The sequence below is a fragment of the Pantherophis guttatus genome, chromosome 9, assembly GCF_059756535.1.
Source record: "Pantherophis guttatus breed Tessera chromosome 9, ASM5975653v1, whole genome shotgun sequence".
NCBI lineage: Eukaryota > Metazoa > Chordata > Lepidosauria > Squamata > Colubridae > Pantherophis > Pantherophis guttatus.
In genome coordinates, this window is record NC_142071.1 from 5,075,337 (window position 1) to 5,097,533 (window position 22,197).

Here is a 22,197-nt window from a genome sequence, read left to right on the forward strand (position 1 = left end):
TACCAGAAAATCAGCGATTCAACCCTGAACCTCATCTGATCTCTATTGTTGGAATTCAACTTTTGCCTGGTATGCTTACTCGTAATGGCTTTTTTATATTTTGTTGTTTGTTTTTTTTAAAAAAACAATTTCATTCAAGGTTTTAAAAACAATGATTAAAAACTAATGCTAATGTAAAGTAAAAAAGAAAAAAAAAGATCAAAGGGAAAGCTAAAAGCACGAGAGAGAAAGAAAAACAGAAGAGCAAGAAAAAAAAATACAAAGAAGTGGCTTCCAATCTTCTCTAATATACCTCTTACCAGAGGTGGGTTTCAGCAGGTTCTGACCAGTTCTGGAGAACCAGTACCGGAAATTTTCAGTAGTTTGGAGAACCAGTAAATACCACCTCTGACTGGCCCCACCCCCATCTATTCTCTGCCTCCTGAGTCCCAGCTGATAGGGAGGAAATGGAGATTTTACAGTATCCTTCCCCTGCCACGGCCACCAAGCCATGCCCACCAAGCCATACCCACAGAACGGGTAGCAAAAAAATTAGAAAAAATGGGCATCAAACCCATAAATCATTGAGTTAATTTTGTTCTGTTTTTTCACAAAATCTACATAAAAGGTTTCCAGGCAGCTGTACAGATATTGTACTTTCTCTAATCACAGACGTCAATTTGGCCATCTCAGCAAGTTCCATCGTCTTCACCAACCAGCCAACCATTGTAGATATCGCTATATCTTTCCATCTTTGTGCACACAATACAAAAACAGAGTTCCATAACTTTTTCCCCCCAACTGATTGTCCATCATTCTTGGCTTTTTATATTTTGGATTAGTTTTAAGATTTTATGTTATATTATGAACCCCATTCCCGTAATAACAATCTCATAATATGAGTACCGAATATAATGAACACTGACAGAATTGGAGCAAGAGTAGATCCATTAAAAACCAAGTGAGCAAACACCAACGTATTTAAAGAAATCTTTACACTTAGCTGAACTGTTTTTTTTTTTGTTTTTTTTTTTGGTAAAATCCCAACAATTAAAAAGAAGGAAAATTCTGGTGAAGATTTAACATGCTCAGTAGCCACAGAATACTTAATTTAGCTGAAAATGAAAACATGGAAAGGAAACATGGAAACGACAAGAGTGGAAAAGAACATATTTGGAAAATACGGAGTTGGATATGAAGTTCCAATAAGTGCTTCTCAACCATGGCAACTTGAAGATGTCTGGACTTCAACTCCCAGAATTGAAATGGGGAATTCTGGCTGGGGAATTCTGGGAGTTGAAGTCCAGACCATCTTCAAGTCACCAAGGTTGAAAAACACTGGTTCAAGTGATCTGCCTTGCTGGTTATTGAAAACATTTCTTCTTGTTCTTCTTCTAACAGGTGAATCAAATCCAAAAAACAGTCATAGAGCCTCTGAAAAAGTAAGTTGTGATGTTTCCATATAAGCAACAATCTTTTGCAATCTTTTTTACAAACGAACGTGATTTAACATGGGAGCGAGAAACCTGCTTTCCCTCAAGGCTTATTGGGTGAAACCTACAGCTTGTGAAATTCTGCAGATCCCAACTTGTGTTTAGAAAAACAACAAACCCAGAATTTTTAGCCTTTGTTTTAGAGAGAATATGCAAGCAAAATAATATAAATTAGGAGTGAGTGTATATTAAAAAAAAAAATCACCAGCAAGGTATTACAACTCTTTTGCTCATTTGCTGATAGATTAAAACCTCTTCCATTATTTACTTATTTATTGTATTATTTATTTATTTATTCATTTTTCAAATTTCTATACCGCCCTTCTCCTTTCGGACTCAGGGCGGTGAACAGCCAAGTAAAACACTTTATATACAAAAGTTAAAATAGATTTAAAATAATTAAATAATTAGGCCCATAATTAAAACATTTCAATTTAAAACCAATTTCAAATTTTAAAAACCCCATCATAAAAATCATTGTATGGCATACAATGTCAGAGAATTCTACATAGAGTAGACACCCAATGTAGTCCTGACAGCCTAAATTACTAATTCATTTTGTTTGACACTTGCATGCCTATTCTTGGTGCACCATAGTGGGCGAACTAGGTTCATACCAGTTAACTCGTGGAGCTCGGGTTGCTCACTCTTCGGCTTGTCTCGCCTCGCCTTGTTTTGTAATATCTCACGTCTGGCCAGGTCCAGTGTCAGCTTCTGCTCTCCGCACAAATGAACGTAGCTAGATTTTTTTTCCTCCCACCGAAGTGGTACCCATTTATCTACTTGCAATATTGCCTGCTTTCAAACTGCTTTTGAACTGTTGGGTGAGCAGGAGCTACGGAACGAGTGACAGGAGCTCACTCTGTCTCACCGAGACGGACTCGAACCGCTGGAGTGCAGATCATTTCTGATCATTCAGTTCCAGCATCATTAAGCCTCTGAACCAAACACACCAAACCACAGTTTGGTTCAGTGATGTCAAGCTGGCCACGCCCTCTGGCCACGCCCCCACCCTCCCGAGGTCAAGAACAACCCTGATGCGGCCCACAATGAAATTGAGTTTGACACCCTTGCCCTAAGCTATTCCAAAAAGGGGTTGAACGTAACATATTCTATGTGAAAGATGTAGTCAGATTCATTTAATTAAAAGTACATTTTTGTTAAAAGGATTGAGTAAGTTTGAACAGATTTTGAAACTCAGTACACAATTCGTTTCCCTGCAAGCTATCCAGAGATCTCTTATTATTTGTCAGGCTTAAAATGGAATCAGTCATTCAATCCCTATCTAAATAAAGTTTCTTCCTCCTTTCTGAAACTGAAAAAAAAAAAAAGTAAAAATATTCTGTTTAAAAGTGCATTTTAGCCAGGCATATATTCAGATTTTTTTTTTAATTATTGCAAGTCTCTGAGCTTCTTTTTTCATGTTTCTTTTAAATCTTATTAGCATTTACTTGAGCTATAAGCCAAGCATCTGAGCCTCTTTATAGAGAACTTCTATTACTACAATCAAACGAGTGCCGAAATCTTTAGATTCACTTTGTTTTTATTACAAGGAAGTTGTGCGAGCGAGAACAAAATGACTTTAATAAGACAGCGAGTGAGGCAAATTGCTCCGTAACACCTTTTGTTTCACTTGACATTTTTTCCTGCTTCTAAATTAAAGTCTAAGGCAGTTATAGGGTTTATTGCCTGTTAGGAACGGATCGGGATTCGGGAGCAAGGTAGTTGAAAGTAGCTCTGGAATTTTGTTAGGATTTGTTTTTCCATCTTCTTCCTCCTCCTCCAACCGCTTGGTTGAAACCATAGACCGGTTTAGAAGCTTGCTAGGCAGAATTGACGGAAAGCTCCGGAGTTCACAAGAACAGTGCTGAGATTCAGCCGGTTCGGGCGAGCCGGTTGTTAAATTGCTGGCTGGCCCTGTCCCTTCCAGGAGTCCCCACGTGCCCCATTTTGGCTCCCAGGTAAGTGCAGGGAGGCCTACTAGGCCCAAAATGGGCCGCAGGGGGTGTGGTGCGCCCACCCCCTGCAGCCCAATTTTGCTCCCAGGAGGCTGCAGGGACGCCTACTAGGCCCAAAATGGCGTGCGGGGGGGAGCGCCACGCTGCCCCCCCATGGCATGTTTTTGCTCCCAGGGGTGTGCAGGAGGCCGAGTGCCGCCTGCCACACCCTCTGGCCACACCCACCATGGCCACGCCCACACAGCCGGTCATTAGGGCGGAGAACCAGTTGTTAAATTATTTGAATCCCACCACTGCAGAAGAGGACTTGTGTATGGCTTCTTGTCTGCCCTTAATGGCCTCCAATTGTCTTCTTCTATAGCGGTCTTCCTCCAGCTGATGTCCTTCAAATATGACGGGATTGGCAATTTCTAGGTAACGTAATTTTGCTGGTTAGGAAACTGGGAGAGCATCTTGTCTCCAGCCCCATATTTTATTGTGCTGTCAGCTCGAATATTTGATTCATTCATGGGAAGGCATTAAAACCGAACAAGTTGAAGCAGGTTGCCGATGTTGTACCGAATTGAGTACCAAATAATGTTTTTTTATTTGGGGTTTTGCAGTGAAGGGAAAAACCTGCCAGCATTTAACCAAAAGCTCATTATACTATCTGGAAAGGCAGATGCAAATGAAAAGGAATGGTCTGTGAAGCACATCTGGATGAGGAAACTATATAGAGTTTCCTGAGAATCATCCTGCAGATATAGCCAAGGTTCTGAACTAGAAAACATTTTTATCTGGTTGTGTGAAAAGATAGACCCTATAAGAGCTCTGAAAGAGGGACCCGGTGGCTCAGTGGCGAAGACGCTGAGCTCGTTGATCGAAAGTTCGGCAGTTCAGCGGTTCGAATCCCTAGCGCCGCGAAAGGGGGTGAGCTCCCGTTCCTTGTCCCAGCTTCTGCCAACCTAGCAGTTCGAAAGCACGTAAAAAAATGCAAGTAGAAAAATAGGCACAGAGATCAAAATAGGTCTTCGGACAGCGCTGGCTCTTTGGCTTTGAAACGGAGATGAGTACTGCCCCCTAGAGTCGGGAACGACTAGCACATATGTGCGAGGGGAACCTTTACCTTATAAGAAGGTAAAGGAAGGACACTTATACAGCTTCCTGTAGTTTTCTATATTGATTAGGACATATGATTGCGTGTGCAGACACAATAAAGAATTACGACGTGTGCCTATAAGAGGTACATTCTAACTGGATGAGCTATTGGCTGAGTTTTATGAAAATGGGCCATATAGCCAGAATGGGTTTAGCATTGGGGTTTCCGTGGGGAAGAAAGTTTAGAGTGGGATGGCTGCGTTCACTCTATCAACCTCTGAGTTGGGCATTTGCAGGGGGGAAAAGACCCCAGGCAAACATGATGCTGGCTTAGCTTTTCTCCCACTTCCCTACCCTGGTTTTTTGGGAGATCAGTAAATCTCAGAAATTATCAAATCTGAAACCTAATTCCCTACTGTTTATCTCCAGAGGCCTGCCTTCCTTCCTTCCTTCCTCCCTCCCTCCCTTCCTTCCATAACCGACTCCCTTCCTTCTCTCTTTCTTTCCTTTCTTCCTTCCTTCCTCCCTCCCTCCCTTCCATGACCGATTTCCTCCCTCCCTCCCTTCCTTCCATGACAGATTTCCTTCCTTCCTTCCTCCCTCCCTCCCTCCCTTCCATGACTGATTTCCTTCCTTCCTTCCTTCCTTCCTTCCTTCCTTCCTTCCTTCCTTCCTTCCTTCCTTTCTTCCTTCCTTTCTTCCTTCCGTCTGTCCATAATTTTTTTCTCTTCCTCTCTTCCTTCCTTCTCTTCCAATTGTCTTGTTCAGCTCCATCCAGTCATCCACATTTTATCCAAAATTAATTATTATAGCCCCCAAATTAGGATTTTTTTTCTCTTTCTCCTATTTTTCTTTCTTTTTCCTCCCTCCCTTCCTTCCATAACTGACTCCCTTCCTTCTTTCTTTCCTTCCTCCCTCCCTTCTATGACCAGTTTCCTTCCTTCCTTCCTTCCTTCCTTCCGTCCGTCCGTCCGTCCGTCCGTAATTTTTTTCTCTTCCAATTCTCATGTTCAGCTCCATCCAGTCACCCACATTTTATCCAAAATTAAGATATTATAGCCCCCAAATTAGGATTTTTTCCCTTTCTCCTATTTTCTTTCTCCTTCCTTCCTTCCTTCCTTCCTTCCTTCCTTCCTTCCTTCCTTGTCCTCCCTCCCTGCCTCCCTCCCTTCTTTCCATGACCGACTTCCTTCCTTTCTTCCATCCGTCCATCCATGATTTTTTTTTCTCCTCCAATTCTCATGTTCAGCTCCATCCAGTCGCCCGTATTCTATCCAAAATTTAAGATATTACAGAGTCATAAAAACAGGCCATTCTCATGTTTCTCTCTGCTTTGTGATCTTGCATCTTCTGTCTAGGCTGGCGGGAGAGGGAAGGAGTGGCGTCCAGACAGGGTTTGCTCTGCGTTCGAGTTGACTGTCCGCTTGGTTGCATCAATGGAGGATCTGGAAAGACAAGGGGGGGGGGGGAGAGGCTAAAGAGTATATTCATATTATCATCTATTTTGAAAAAAAGCTGCCGGAGCTATTTATCTGTTGCTGGGAAGCATTCTACTTCTCCCACCTAACACCCGGTAGGTCAGAGATGAGTGAGAATGGCCTTTTTTAAAATAAAATAAAATAAAATAAAATTAAGCATTGCTTTCCCCAGAGGAGATTCTCCTCCCAAGGCCTCACCCAAGCTTCCCGAGTCCAAGAAAGGATTTTTTAATTCCAACAGCTGCATTTCATTACTCCCCCTTCAATGGTGGTCCGTAGAATTTATTAGTTTTCTTTTTTTTTGTTGTTGTTAAAGATCAATGCAATTTGGGCCATTATCATCAGTGGCAATACAGCCTAATCAGAATCAGATGCAAAATCAAATGCTCTCCGCTCTGGCGCAGCCCCAGAAGCTGCGGGAGGGGCTTGGCCAGTTTGGAGGCTGAAACGGCTTTTCCTCCAAAGCTGCAGCGGCTGAGTGCGGGAGGGAGGCAGGCCCAGGTTCCCTACCTCTAACCATGATCAGAGACCCTTCTTAATCAAGCAGGACCATTTGAAGCAGGAACCAGGCATGGCTAGTCTTGTGAAGGGAAGGACCAGGGGAGACAGGAGAGCAGCGTTCCAATATTTAAGGGGCTGCCACAGAGAGGAGAAAGGGGGTCGAGCTGTTTTCCAAAGCACCTGAAGGCCAGGCAAGGATCAATGGATGGAAACCGAACAAGGAGAGATTCAACCTGGAAATAAGGAGGAATGCTCACAGATAGATACACAGACAGACAGGATGGATGGATGGATGGATGGATGGATGGACAGACAGACAGAGAAGATAGATACACAGACAGACAGACAGACAGGATGGATGGATGGATGGATGGATGGATGGATGGATAGATACACAATAGATACACAGACAGGATGGATGGATGGATGGATGGATGGATGGATGGATGGATGGATGGATGGATGGATAGATAGATAGATAGATACACAGATACACAGATACACAGACTGGATGGATGGATGGATGGATGGATGGATGGATGGATGGATGGATAGATAGATAGATAGATAGATAGATAGATAGATAGATAGATAGATAGATAGATAGATAGATAGATAGATCGATAAACAGACTGGATGGATGGATGGATGGATGGATAGATAGATAGATAGATAGATAGATAGATAGATAGATAGATAGATAGATAGATAGATAGATAGATAGATAGATAGATGATAGATAGATAGATGTGGGTGGATGGATGAATAGACGGACAGACAGACACATACATATTTTTTAAATATTTTTATATTTTCTAGACAGATAGATGGATGATAGCTAGATAGCTAGACAGACAGACAGATGATAGACAGAACAGACATATTTAGAAATATAGATACAGTCACTGTTTCAATCCATGCTCTGAAAGAATCTTGGATTGGCCTCGTGTATTTTCTAAACCTCAGCTGCCTCCCAAGAGCCTGGTGGTAGGAAGGAACTGTCCCGAAAGCTTGGTCTTAACTTCCGTACTTGCAGCCATTTCTGAAACCAAGGTGTGCCACAGGTCCGTGCATTGTCCTCCATCGTGTTTCAAGGCTGCTGCTGCTGCTTTAGAAACCCCCGAGGCTCTGGAGAGAACTTGAGAATAATACTAGACCCCCTTCCGAGTTCAGAGGACGGTGCATTAACGCCGAGGGGAAGGGGGCCAGGCTAGCAAGCTGCTTGACACAGTTGGCAGTTTTCCCTTAGAGATTCGGAACTGCGCTGGTCTCTGTGGGCAGAATTTATACCCAGGCCTGAGGCTGGATTGACAGTTCCATTTCTGAGGGTAACCATAGGAGACAGAATGGAAATAATAATAATAAAAAAAAACCTTTGCAGATGGGATATTTATCATATCTTGCACCCTTCTGGGGCAGCTGCTTCAAATCCAAGTGCATCTTAGCTGGTGTGGCTCATGATTTACGCTTGCTGTTTGTTAAGTAAACAGCAACATCGGCAGGAGAGGACTCCGAGAGTGAAGGAGAGGAGTTGCCAAGGCCTCCCTCTCCAGGACCCTCCTCTCTGGCAATGCCTTCGGTGTCCGCCGAAGGGCAAGAGATAGGGCCGGGGCCAAGCACGTCCACACAGCCACAGATGGACAGTGATGAGGGTAATGAGTCTTGGCTGGACCCACGCCAGCGTCGCAGAGATAAGCGCGCGCAACAGAAGAAAGGGCGTGCCCGAGATTAGGCTGAGTCACTGGACCACACCCCACAGGATATAAAAGGGAGTGTGGTGGCCAGTCAAACCTTGTGACGAACAAAGCTGAAAGCTTCCATGCCATTCTGCATTGCCGGACTTTTGGCTATAGACTTTGCTGGATTATCTCTGGACTTGATTAACTCCGTAATTATTGAGCTGTTTCTTTTGATGTATCAGAAGTGGGGAGAAATTATCTCTCCTCTTCATAAATAATAAACTCTTGGCAGGCAGCCACTAGGTTGTTGCCAAGTTCCGTTATCTTAAGGAAAAGGATTTTGCCGGCGGGTTTGGTCTTTAACTCTTGAACGTCTGTTGGTGTGTGTGCGTGTGGTTGGGGACAGAACAGGCTTAGCATAGGGGTCTCCAAACTTGGCAACTTTAAGACTTGTGGACTTCAACTCCCAGAGTTCCTCAGCCAGCCAGTGGTGGGATCACCTGACAGGGAGCCACAGCAGAAGGCCCAAAGAGCCACATGTGGCTCCGGAGCCGCAGGTTGCTGACCTGTGCTTTAGCCTTACTTTAGCCATCTTGAAATCCGTACTAAGAATTGTACTTAATACACACAGAGGTGAAGCGTGGATTGTTTTTTTTTTTTTTTCCTTCCTTTCATTCTCCAAAACCTCCTAAAATCTTCCATCAGTTCATCGGCACAGTCTTGGCCTGTGAATCTTTGACAGTGAAAACAGATGAGCCAACAGCTTGATTTCTCCCGGGACGGGGTGGGTGGGGGGGGTGAGGGGGGGGAGTTTGGAATTAAGAGACCGGAAGCTGCAAAAGCAGCTTTCCAATCCTTCGAGATCTTTAATGAGGATTTCGTACGGAAAGTTAGCCACTTGGCATTCATTGCCTTCCCCATCCGCTCATCCCGTTTGCTGTCTCTCTCTCCCTCCCTCCCCTCCTCCTCCTCCTCCTCCCTACTTTCTGGGAGCTCTTAGGTCTTAATCCCCGGCTCCCATTGGTTTGAGCTGCCCTCTTCTTTTTCTAGGGCTTTTTGCTGTAGCCTGGAAGGATGGTTTTAATTTCCCCTTCCTGGTGGGTGGACAGGCCTGCGACGGACGTGTGGGCATGGACTGTGGAATGGCATTCCTGAACGGAGACCAAATGCTTTGGCGTAACTCTGTACCAGCCTGTCTTTGTCCCAACCCTCACTTCCTCCTGTATATATTTTCCCCTGCTGCCTTTTCTGGCAGTTACTATTTTTTTCTTTCTCTTCTCCTTCTGATTCTCTTCTCCTCCTCCTCTTCCCCCTTTTCTCCCCTTCTTCTTCTTCTTCTTCTTCTTCTTCTTCTTCTTCTTCTTCTTCTTCTTCTTCTTCTTCTTCTTCTTCTTCTTCTTCTTCTTCTTCTTCTCCTCCTCCTCCTCCTCCTCCTCCTCCTCCTCCTCCTCTTCCCCCCTCTTCCCCCTCCTCCCCTTTTCTCTTCTTCTTCTGCTTCTTCTTCTCCTTTTTTTCTTCTCCTCCTCCTCCTCCTCTTCCCCCTTCTCCTCTTCTTTTTCTCCTTCTCCTCCTCCCCTCCCCTCCTCCTTTACTTCTCCCCCTCCTCCTTTTCTCTTCTTCGTCTTCTTCTTCTCCTTCTCCTCCTTCTCCTTTTTCCCCTTTTTCTCCTTCTTCCTCCTCCTCCCCTTCTCCTCCTTCTTCTTCTCTCCTCCTCCTCCTTCTTCTTCTCTCCTCCTCTTCTTCTCCTTCTCCTCCTCCTCCTCCTTTTTCTTCTCCTTTTCTCCTCTTCTTCCCCTCCTCCTCCTCCTCCTTTTCTCTTCTTCTTTTCTCCTCTTCTTCCCCTCCTCCTCTTCCTCCTTTTCTCTTTTTCTTCTTCTTCTTCTCCTTTTCCTCCTTTTCTCCTCGTCTTCTCCTCCTCCTCCTCCTTCTTCTCCTCCTCCTCTCCCTCTCCCCTCCTCCTCCTCTTCTTCTTCTTCCCCTCCTCCTTTTTCTCCTTCTTCCTCCTCCTCCCCTTCCAAATCCTCTCTCCACCCCGACCACCACAGTTCCCATATTAATGTCCTTTGAGCGACATCCATCCTTTGATTTCCTTTTGTGCTCCTCACCACATGTAACGCTTGCTCCAAATTACTCTGCACCCTGTTATATAGTTTATGGCTCTTTTTATTAGTAGCCTGAGGATGAGGGAGGGAAACACGTTCATTTTTGGAAACCACATAAAATAATTCCTTTTTTTTTTTTTTTTTTCTTTTTGGCCAGTTGAAACAATAAAACAACACTGTCTTTGTTTGAGTTGTTAAAAGCCAACCGTTTTCTGAGTCCACATGAAACCGGTAGACTTTGACTGTTCCAAAAATGTCTCATCCCATGAATTGTGCTTTCCAATTACATATAGTCCTCGACTTAATGATTACGATCAAGACTGGAACTTCCGGCATTAAGCAACTCGGGTGTGATTCTACAACTTTTTTTTGCCACCGTCGTTAAATGAATCACACGGTTATTAACCGAATCTGACTTCCCATTGACTTGGCCTGTCAGAAGCTGTCTAGGAAGGTTGCAAATGACAGTTATGTGATCCCGGAATGTCGCAACCCTTTTAAACGATGTTTGCTAAGCTTCCAAATTTTGACCCACACAACCACAGGTATGAGGACTGATAACGTTTTCCAGCAGTGTCATAACATTCACTAAACAAATGATTGTAAGTCGAGGATTACACATACTTTTTCAAACCACGATAAAAAAGAAACTCCTTAAAATCAGCAGAATGAAGACAACAGTTCTACAAATAAAGGTAAAGGTAAAGGTCCCCCTCGCACATACGTGCTAATCGTTCCTGACTCTAGGGGGCGGTGCTCATCTCTGTTTCAAAGCCAAAGAGCCAGCGCTGTCCGAAGACGCCTCCGTGGTCATGTGGCCGGCAAGACTAAATCACAGGTGAAATCTAAAATTTCTGGTTCTGTGGGCGTGGCTTGGTGGTGGGGTAATGTGACTGGGTGGGCGTGGCCAACTTTTTTTTTTTTAACTTTTAAAAGCATTTTTTCTACAACCTTCAGAGGTTGCAGAAAAAAATGCTTTAAGAAGCCTCTGATGATCAGGCAACTCAGCTGGGATCGCCAGAGGCTTTTAAAAGCTTTTTTTTTTTTTTACTTTTAAAAGCATTTTTTCAGCCGAAGACGTTGTAGAAAAAATGCTTTTAAAAGTAAAAAAAAACAGCCTCTGATGATCACGCGGCTCAACTGGGCATTGGGGAGGGGGGGGCGCAGGGATTTTTGCTACCGGTTCTCCGAACCACCCGCCGCCATCGCTACCGGATCGGGTGATCCGGTCCGAACAGGGAGCATTTCACCCCTGGACTAAACGCCAAAGGCGCACGGAACGCTGTTACCTTCCCACCAAAGGTGGTCCCTATTTTTTCTACTTGCATTTTTTATGTGCTTTCGAACTGCTAGGTTGGCAGAAGCTGGGACAAGTCACGGGAGCTCACCCCATTGGTGCACTTCCTTGGCACTGGGGATTCGAACCGCTGAACTGCCGACCTTTTGATCGACAAGCTCAGCCTCTTAGCCACTGAGCCACTGCGGCCCTTGTTCTACAAATAAAAGACATCTATAATATCTATATACATACAGACACACACAAACACATATTTATATCTCAGCCGAAGGCCAGATTCCATGCAGTTTTGACTCCATGCTGAATGCCTCTGTGAACATCAGCGGAGCGGGCTTCGGATAGTACATTATCATATTGGGAAAAGGCATCTGGCACGATTTCTCTCGCTTTTCACCGCTGCGTGAAGACACAAAGCGGCATTTTATCTACACCATCTACAGCTCGGTGGCACCGTCTCAAAGCCGCCGCGGAGAGCGTAAAGAATCTCTTCAACAAAGTGTGTTTTGGGAAGGAGAGGTAGCATTGTCAAGGAAGGCTCCCGAGTAAAGTGGCGAGGCCACTTGGAGCCCGCTAAGATAATGAGGGTACTTAAACATTTTGACGCAGCCCCTTGTGTTTTGAAAGTGTCAAGAAGTAGTTAGTCAATTCAGATTGCCCACTTGTGCTCTCGCTGTTCTCATCCCCATATTTAATGACGAGGGAATGTCTATTTTAGCAGGCCTCCTGGCTTTGAAGGCATCTTTATAGGAAAGGAGTTCCCAGCCTTTTTACTTATTATCTGCTTAGATAGGATGCTTGGGGCAGAGTCCCTATTCTCCCTGCATTACAGATGTGGATAAATTGATTGATTGATTGATTGATTGATTGATTGATTGATTTGATTTATATGCCGCCCTTCTCCGGAGACTCAGGGCAGCTTACAATGCATTAAGCAATAGCCTTCATACTTTTGTATATACCTGCTTAATAGGGCTTTTTGCCGCCGCCCCTCCCCCCCCCAGCGCTGTTCTTTTTTATACAAAGTCAGCTTATTGCCCCCACAAACTGGGTCCTCAATTTACCTACCTTAGAAAGGATGGAAGGCTGAGTCAACCTTGAGCCTGGCAATATTCGAACTTACTTTAATTGCAAACAGCTGAATGTTAATAACATTCATGTTAATAACAATGTGTTAATGTACACATTAACATTAATGTGTACATTACTCCCTGCATTACAGATGTGGATAAATGCTCAAGTAACATCCATACCCTTGTAAAGAAAGAAATACTAAGCAAAATATAGGAAGACACTTTAATGCTGTGAAGCCAGGTACCACCTATTCTATATCCGTGCATTTGGTTTTTCTTGCCTAAGTGTAAAACCTTACATGTCTCATCACCGAATTCCATTCCATACAGGGCCCAGTGTTCAAGTCTGTCAAGATCCTTCTGGATCTTGAACCTATCTTCTAAAGTGTAAAGTAGAATCTTTATCAAAATCTCAAAATCTAAAGATGTGGAGACTCTAGAAAGAGTGCAGAGAAGAGCAACCAAGATGATTAGGGGACTGGAGGCTGAAACATATGAAGAACGGTTGCAGGAACTGGGTATGTCTACTTTGATGAAAAGAAGGACTAGGGGAGACATGATAGCAGTCTTCCAATATCTCAGGGGTTGCCACAAAGAAGAGGGAGTCAAGCTGTTCTCCAAAGCACCTGAAGGCAGGAGAAGAAGCAATGGGTGGAAACTCATCAAGGAGAGAAGCAACTTAGAACTAAGGAGAAATTTCCTGACAGTTAGAACAATTAATCAGTGGAACAACTTGCCTCCAGAAGTTGTGAATCCTCCAACACTGGAAGTTTTTAAGAAGAGATTGGACAACCATTTGTCTGGAATTGTATAGGGCTTCCTGCCTAAGCAGGGGGTTGGACTAGAAGACCTCCAAGGTCCCTTCCAACTCTGTTATTCTATCCTATTCTAAAAGGTTGGCTATTCCCCCCCAGCTGGATGTTGACTGCACATTTCATGAGTTCCCCTTCTATCCCCTCATCTAAATCACTTATAAAGATGTTGAAGGAGTTGAAAGACTAAAGCTTAAACATAACAGATGGAAATGTTTTGAGTATGTCTTTAAATTCTTGCCTTCTGGCTGGTTTTAAGTATATTGTACTGGTAGATGTTTCTAAGCAAATTGATGCTTACTGATGCTCTATTTATTGTTGCTAATTGTCACAGACAGAATTATCTGTATATTTGACTGTACTTTTACCCAAAATATACCATATGCCAATGTTGGTAACAATTATAATAACAAAGCAGTAAGCAGTACATTCAAATTCAAAGCAATTGAATAATTCCACTTGATGAAAGTAGAATCGTTAAAATAATGGGGAAAGGTTAATTTGGCTCCAAAATGAACATGATGTCAGCATGACTCTCACAAGAAGGTGCTCTGAAATAGGTGTGCCACTACAGTGAAGGCCTCTATTTAATGCCAGCTTTAATGCACTTCCATAAATAGAATGTGGAAAAGAATCGTCTCCTCTGATTATTTTAATAGCGTGAACTGTGCAGTACTGAGTAGAGTTTTATTCTGGATATTTTGTAATTTAATTTTTGTTTTCTTCTTTCCTTGGTCTGTGCAAATAGGGAAAGATGCCTCTCCTTTGAATAATTGGAGATAACAGACGAGAATTTTCACTCTTATACTTTCCAAAACAGATGCAGTTTTGGAAATTTGCATCTGAAGCATTTGCACAGCCCAACTGTTTGGTAGGGAAGCTTTTCCTGATCTCTGGGTCCCAAAGTTTTTACAGATCCAGCAGCCTGAATTTGGTTCAGTAATAAATAGGCAGCCAATGTAGATTGTTCAAAACTGATGTGGTGTGGATATACCTAAGAAAGTCAATCAATTTAGAATTGACTTTAATTAAATCATTAAATTTAACTTAATGAAACATTTGGAATACTGCACTCAGTTTTGGTCGCCACGATGTAAAAAAGATGTGGAGACTCTAGAAAGAGTGCAGAGAAGAGCAACAAAGATGATTAGGGGACTGGAGGCTAAAACATATGAAGAACAGTTGCAGGAACTGGGCATGGCTAGTCTTATGAAAAGAAGGAGTAGGGCAGGGGTCAGCAACCTGCGGCTCTTTGGGCCCTCTGCTGTGGCTCCCTGTCAGGTGATCCCACCACTGGCTGGCCCCGCCTCTTGCCTTCCCCTCCCAGTCACTCCTCGCCTAGCCTGAGAAGGTAAGGGTGATGGCGGGGGATGGAGAAGCGGCCAGGGCAGAAACAGAGAGACAGAGATAGAGAGGGGGAGAGACATAGAGAGATACAGAGAGAGAGGGAGAGAGAGAGACATAGAGAGATACAGAGAGAGAGGGAGAGAGAGACAGATACAGAGAGAGAGGGAGAGAGAGAGACATAGATACAGAGAGAGAGGGAGAGAGAGACATAGAGAGATACAGAGAGAGAGGGAGAGAGAGACATACAGAGAGAGAGGGAGAGAGAGACATAGATACAGAGGGAGAGAGAGAGACATAGAGAGATACAGAGAGAGAGGGAGAGAGAGACAGAGAGATACAGAGAGAGGGAGAGAGAGACATAGAGAGATACAGAGAGAGAGGGAGAGAGAGACAGATACAGAGAGAGAGGGAAAGAGAGAGACATAGATACAGAGAGAGAGGGAGAGAGAGAGACAGATACAGAGAGAGAGGGAGAGAGAGACATAGATACAGAGGGAGAGAGAGACATAGAGAGATACAGAGAGAGAGGGAGAGAGAGACAGATACAGAGAGAGAGGGAGAGAGAGACAGAGATACAGAGAGAGAGGGAGAGAGAGACAGATACAGAGAGAGAGGGAAAGAGAGACATAGATACAGAGAGAGAGGGAGAGAGAGAGACATAGAGAGAGGGAGAGAGAGAGACAGATACAGAGAGAGGGAGAGAGAGACATAGATACAGAGGGAGAGAGAGAGACATAGAGAGATACAGAGAGAGAGGGAGAGAGAGAGACAGAGATACAGAGAGAGAGGGAGAGAGGGAGAGAGAGACATAGAGAGATACAGAGAGAGAGGGAGAGAGAGAGAGGGAGAGAGAGAGACATAGAGAGATACAGAGAAAGAGGGAGAGAGGGGCGAGAGAGATATGTCAAAAGGATTTTGTGGTTCCCGGTGTTTTTTAACAACTGGTTCTCTGCCCTAATGACTGGCTGGGTAGGCGTGGCTAAGGGGGGGGATCATGTGACTGGTGGAAGTGAGTGACATCGAGTTGGCCACGCCCACCCAGGGTTTGAGTCTCCCGGGGTTTTCTTTTCTGTGGGAAACAGGTCCAAATGGCTATTTGAGTATTTAAGGTTGCAGACCCCTGGCCTATGACAACATTCGGGGCAGGGGGCGGAGCCTCCCGCCGGTTTTACTACCGGTTCTTGCGAACCGGTCCGAACCGGGGGGCAACCCACCACTGTGCACTGCCCTGAAATACTCCCAATAGGTACAGTTGGATTCGGCAAATCCATCTCATGCGCCTTTTTTTTATTAGCATCCCAATGAACGATTGCCCTTGCTAAGAAACCTGCTCCTAGAATCTGTGCATACTGCAGACTTCAACTAACCCAGTTAGCCGGATCTCAGCTAAACGTACACTTGATAAATGGAAGGCAGGTAATTTGAATTGATGATGTCAGCTTTAAAGTGAATGGAAACGAAAGGCAGAAAGTGAATAAAAATAGAAATAATGATGATTATTATTATTCATTAGCTAATTATCGTGCAGTGATGAATGAATGAATGAATGAAAAGTTAACTGCCGCAGTTATTATACAATGGAGATATATTTTTTTTAATTCAGTACTTAACGGTGCCACGAAATATCAGTTATTATAACTGTAAGCTAAGTATACTTCCAAGATTTTTCTTAATTGTGTCTTCTGGCCAGAAGTCTCTGAGAGCTTACAGAAATATATCAGAAAGTAGGAGCTGAAGAAGCCATGGATCAAGTATACTCATTTGTCACAATTCCATTTCTTTTTGAAGGCTCGATCAAAGTTAGGCTTTAAAAGTTAGTTCACATCTGCGCTCCCTGGATTTGCCACTGTAAGCCTCCTAATCAAGATCTTTATTCTAGTTTAACTACTTGAAATTTTGGGAAGGCTAAGAAAGTGCTTGCCTGCCTTTAGACATTTTTGAAGGTGTAAAAGTTTTCTCTTCAAAGAGGGGAGACATATCCCTTCACCCAGGGGTGAAATCCAAAATTTTCCCCCTACCGGTTCTGTGGGAGTGGCTTGGTGGGCATGGCAGGGGAAGGATATTGCAAAATCGCCATTCCCGCCCCACTCCAGGGGAAGGATATTGCAAAATCTCCATTCCCACCCCACTCCTGGGGGAAGGATACTGCAAAATCTCCATTCTCATCCCACTCCTGGGGAAGGATACTGCAAAATCTCCATTCCCTCCCCTCCTGGGGAAGGATATTGTAAAATCTCCATTCCCACCCTACTCCAGGGGAAGGATACTGCAAAATCTCCATTCCCACCCCACTCCAGGGGAAGAATACTGCAAAATCTCCATTCCCTCCCCTCCGGGGGAAGGATATTGCAAAATCTCCATTCCCACCCCACTCCAGGGGAAGGATACTGCAAAATCTCCATTCCCACCCCACTCCTGGGGGAAGGGTACTGCAAAATCTCCATTCTCATTCCACTCCTGGGGAAGGATACTGCAAAATCTCCATTCCCTCCCCTCCTGGGGAAGGATATTGTAAAATCTCCATTCCCACCCCACTCCTGGGGGAAGGATATTGCAAAATCTCCATTCCCACCCCACTCCTGGGGGAAGGATACTGCAAAATCTCCATTCTCATTCCACTCCTGGGGAAGGATATGCAAAATCTCCATTCCCTCCCCTCCTGGGGAAGGATATTGTAAAATCTCCATTCCCACCCCACTCCTGGGGGAAGGATACTGCAAAATCTCCATTCTCATTCCACTCCTGGGGAAGGATATGCAAAATCTCCATTCCCTCCCCTCCTGGGGAAGGATATTGTAAAATCTCCATTCCCACCCTACTCCAGGGGAAGGATACTGCAAAATCTCCATTCCCACCCCACTCCAGGGGAAGAATACTGCAAAATCTCCATTCCCTCCCCTCCGGGAGAAGGATATTGCAAAATCTCCATTCCCACCCCACTCCAGGGGAAAGATACTGCAAAATCTCCATTCCCTCCCCACTCCTGGGGAAGGATATTGCAAAATCCCCATTCCCTCCCCACTCCTGGGGGAAGGATACTGCAAAATCCCCATTCCCACCCCACTCCAGGGGAAGGATACTACAAAATCTCCATTCCCTCCCCTCCTGGGGGAAGGATATTGCAAAATTTATTTATTATTTATTATTTATTAATTCAATTTGTATGCCGCCCCTCTCCGAAGACTCAGGTGGAAAATCTCCATTCCCACCCCACTCTGGGCTAGCCAGAGGTGGTATTTGCCAGTTCTACGAACTATTCAAAATTTCCGCTACCGATTCTCCAGAACCTGCTGGATTTCACCCCTGCCTCACCCCACGTAAATAGGTGGATAATACCACTGAGAAGTAATTCATAATTTCCGTCCCAGTAGTAGTCGTTTCCTCAGCGCCTAGTAAAAGCCATTAAGAAACAGAGACAAAAAAATAAATAAATACAACAAATCCAGATTTCTCAGGAGCAAAGAATCGGGACCATACGTTAAGTTGCAATTCAGAGATTTATTGCTCAAACCTATCCAAGAATCTAGTCAAGTAAAGTTCAACACTAAATTGGCGGATAAGAATCAATGGGATTCCAGAACAGTTCGGCTTTGTGGCAACATAACCACTCTAAGCTAATGACACGCTTAACTCCGCCCTCAGCTCTGCCTGCTCTTTTCCGACAAGACTGCTTTGAATAAGGGGGATAAGAATAGCTTGCTTTTAGAGGGTCTCCCATTCCTACCCCTAATCTTAAATGCCACCCCAGCCAGGTCAAAAGCAATGAGTAAAAACTATGAAGACCCTTCCAAATGCATGGAGATTTAACCTTTGAACTTCTTTACTTTTATGAAATCTATTCTGGTTGAGGGCATGAGCTGATCATTCAAGAGCCACGGTGGTGCAGTGGTTAGAGTGCAGTCCTGCAGGCTCCTTCTGTTGACTCCCAGCTGCCTGCAATTTGGCAGTTCGAATCTCACAAGGCTGAAGGTTGACTCAGCCATCCATCCTTCCGAGGTGGGTAAAACGAGGACCCAGATTGTTGGGGGGCAAGAGGCTGACTCTGTAAACCACTTAGAGAGGGCTGTAAAAGCACTGTGAAGTGATATATAAGTGCTATTGCTATTGTCCTTCCTTCCTTCCTTCCTTCCTTCCTTCCTTCCTTCCTTCCTTCCTTCCTTCCTTCCCTCTGCCCACTGCCAACAGTTCAATCCTGACTGGCTCAAGGTTGACTCAGCCTTCCATCCTTCCGAGGTGGGTAAAATGAGGACCCCAATTGTTGGGGGCAAGAGGCTGACACTGTAAACCGCTTAGAGAGGGCTGGAAAGCATTATAAAGTGGTATATAAGTCTAAGTGCTATTGCTCTTCCTTCCTTCCTTCCTTCCTTCCTTCCTTCCTTCCTTCCTTCCTTCCTTCCTTCCCTTCCCTTCCCTTCCCTTCCCTTCCCTTCCCTTCCCTTCCCTTCCCTTCCCTTCCCTTCCCTTCCCTTCCCTTCCCTTCCATCCATCCATCCATCCATCCATCCCAGCTCAAAGTTGACTCAGCCTTCTATCCTTCCAAGGTGGGTAAAATGAGGACCCAGGTTGTTGGGGGCAAGAGGCTGACTCTGTAAACCGTTTAGAAAGGGCTGGAAAGCATTATGAAGCGGTATATAAGTCTTAAATACTATTGCCCTTCCTTCCTTCCTTCCTTCCTTCCTTCCTTCCTTCCTTCCTTCCTTCCTTCCTTCCTTCCTTCCTTCCTTCCTTCCTTCCTTCCTTCCTTCCTTCCTTCCTCCCCTCCCCTTCCCTCCCATCCATCCATCCATCCCAGCTCAAGGTTGACTCAGCCTTCCATCCTTCCGAGGTGGATAAAATGAGGACCCAGATTGTTGGGGGCAAGAAGCTGACTCTGTAAACCACTTAGAGAGGGTTGTAAAAGCACTATGAAGTGATATATAAGTGCTATTGCTACTGTCCCTTCCTTCTTTCCTTCCTTCCTTCCTTCCTTCCTTCCTTCCTTCCTTCCTTCCTTCCTTCCTTCCTTCCTTCCTTCCTTCCTTCCTTCCTTCCTTCCCTCTGCCCACTGCCAGCAGTTCAATCCTGACTGGCTCAAGGTTGACTCAGCCTTCCATCCTTCCGAGGTGGGTAAAACGAGGACCCCGATTGTTGGGGGCAACTGGCTGATTCTGTAAACCGCTTAGAGAGGGCTGCAAAGCACTATGAAGCGGTATATAAGTCTTAAGTGCTACTGCTATTGCTCTTCACATTAGAAGAAGCATTCCCAAAATAACCCAAAGAGTCAGATGGTCTAAACGTGTTAAATACTGACAACTAGTAGAGTTTGGTTAGTCGCTCCCTATTTCAGCCGTCATGTCTGATCCATTATTCAAAGATCTTAAGAGAAGCGGTTGTCAGTTCTGCAAAATAACTTGCTGCTTCAAACTCTTATCCTGTTGCTATTTTTAAAGCAATCTGTTGTGCTTTGTCCCTCCATTAGTGACTGGAATAAACATCACTTTGATAAATCGAGGCTAGTTGCAGACTATAAAGAAGAGACACAAATACGCTAATTAGTTTTTAGGGACAGATACAACTCTGAAGGAGAAGGCTTTTCTGTACATTTTTATAATTTCTGATTTCTGACAAATTGATTTATTATGCATTTTGTGAAATGGGTTTCAGTTAGCAGAAAGTCTGGGTCTCGTTGCAGGTGTTAATTTTTAAGGTGCATGAGGACATTTCTGGTAGATTTTGCTAGCCGGGGACATGCGCAGTTTCCCCTCGGATAATTATTTCAAGAGCAGTATTAACATCTTTCTTTTTTTTTCTTTTTTTATTGAATAATATAATGAGGGGAAAAAAGATTTCTCCCTTTAGAAGGTTACAATTTAAATTTCATTTACCGCAGCAAATTCAAATGGGAACAGTCACTGATCTTTGAATTTTTATTATATTAAATTGTTGATTATACCGTTAAGATGCCATGTAATGAAACGTTGAGTAAAAAAATACTTGAGCTTCGTTTTGTCGAAGGTTGAAAGCTAAGCCAATAAATTCACAAAGAGAAAAAAAGATGCCACCAAATTAATTGATCTCCCGTTTTCCAAATACTGCATGTTCACATGTATAACTGAGCTCGGTATAGCATTGCAGATACAAACAAACAAGGAAAATTTCTTACAGGTAGTACAAATTTACAATTTGTATATCATACATTCAAGGTTACAACAGCATTGGAAAAAGTGACTTTATTTATTTTTTATTTTATTTTATTAAATTTCTATACCGCCCTACTCCCGAAGGACTCAGGGCAGTGAACAGCCACAGAGTAAAACACATAAATACAAAAATTTAAAATAGAATAAAACAGAATAAGAGTTGGAAGGGACCTTGTCGGTCATCTAGTCCAACCCCCTGCCAAAGTAGGAGACCCTACACCACTTCTGAGAGATGGCAGTCCAGTCTCTTCTTGAAAGCTTCCAGGGATGAAGCTGCCACAACTTCTGAAGGCAACTTCTGTTCCATGGGTTGATTGTTCTCACTGTTGGAAAATTCCTCCTTATTTCCAGGTTGAATCTCTCCTTGTTCAGTTTCCATCCATTGTTCCTTGTCTGGCCTTCGGGTGCCTTTATTATTATTATTATTTATTATTATTTATTAAATTTATATACCGCCCTACTCCCGAAGGACTCAGGGCGGTGAACAGCCAAAAAATAAAATACACATAGTACAAACGTTAAAAAGCCATTTAAAACATATTAAATACTTTGGCCCAGAAAACAAATTTAAAACACAAATTTAAGATTTAAAAGCAATTTAAAAGAGAAGTTAGGCCAGGCCAGCCTGCTGGAAAAGGAATGTTTTGAGGGCACGGCGGAAAGCGCGCAGATCCGGGATCCTCCATCTCCGGGGGGAGCTCGTTCCAGATGGCAGGTGCCTCCACAGAGAAGGCTCACCCCCTTGGAATATAGCTTGACCCCCCTCCTCTCTGTGGAAGCCCCTCAAATATTGGAAGACTGCTATCACGTCTCCCCTGGTCTTTCTCTTCACTAGACTAGCCGTGCCCGGTTCCTGCAACCGTTCTTCGTATGTTTTAGCCTCCAGACCTTTGATTATCTTAGATAGATTCAGATTAACAGAATGGGAAGGGACCTTGGAGGTCATCTAGTCCAACCCTCCACCCAAGGGAGACCCTGCACCGTTTCTGACAGATGGCAGTCCCGTCTCTTCTTGGAAGCCTCCAGGGATGAAGCTCCCACAACGTCTGAAGGCAACTTCTGTTCCATGGGTTGATTGCTCTCACCCTCACTGACTTGTGACTGGTCCTCACACTTGCATCCATCGCAGCATCCCCCCCACGGTCATGTGATCAAAATTTTGGTGCTTGGCAATCAGCATGTATATATGATGGTTGAAGCGTCCCCAGGTCATGTGATTGTTATT

At 44.2% G+C, this 22,197-nt stretch overlaps 1 protein-coding gene across 2 annotated transcripts in view; it reads left to right on the top strand.

The window, feature by feature from the left end:
• BIN3 (bridging integrator 3) overlaps positions 1-22,197 on the top strand; it is a 135,150-nt gene that overhangs the window by 79,657 nt on the left and 33,296 nt on the right. For both annotated transcript variants that reach the window (XM_087875875.1, XM_034422071.3), the window contains exon 6: positions 1,381-1,421. In XM_087875875.1, the coding sequence (XP_087732001.1) occupies positions 1,381-1,421 (41 nt within the window). The remainder of the gene's footprint in view (positions 1-1,380; positions 1,422-22,197) is intronic.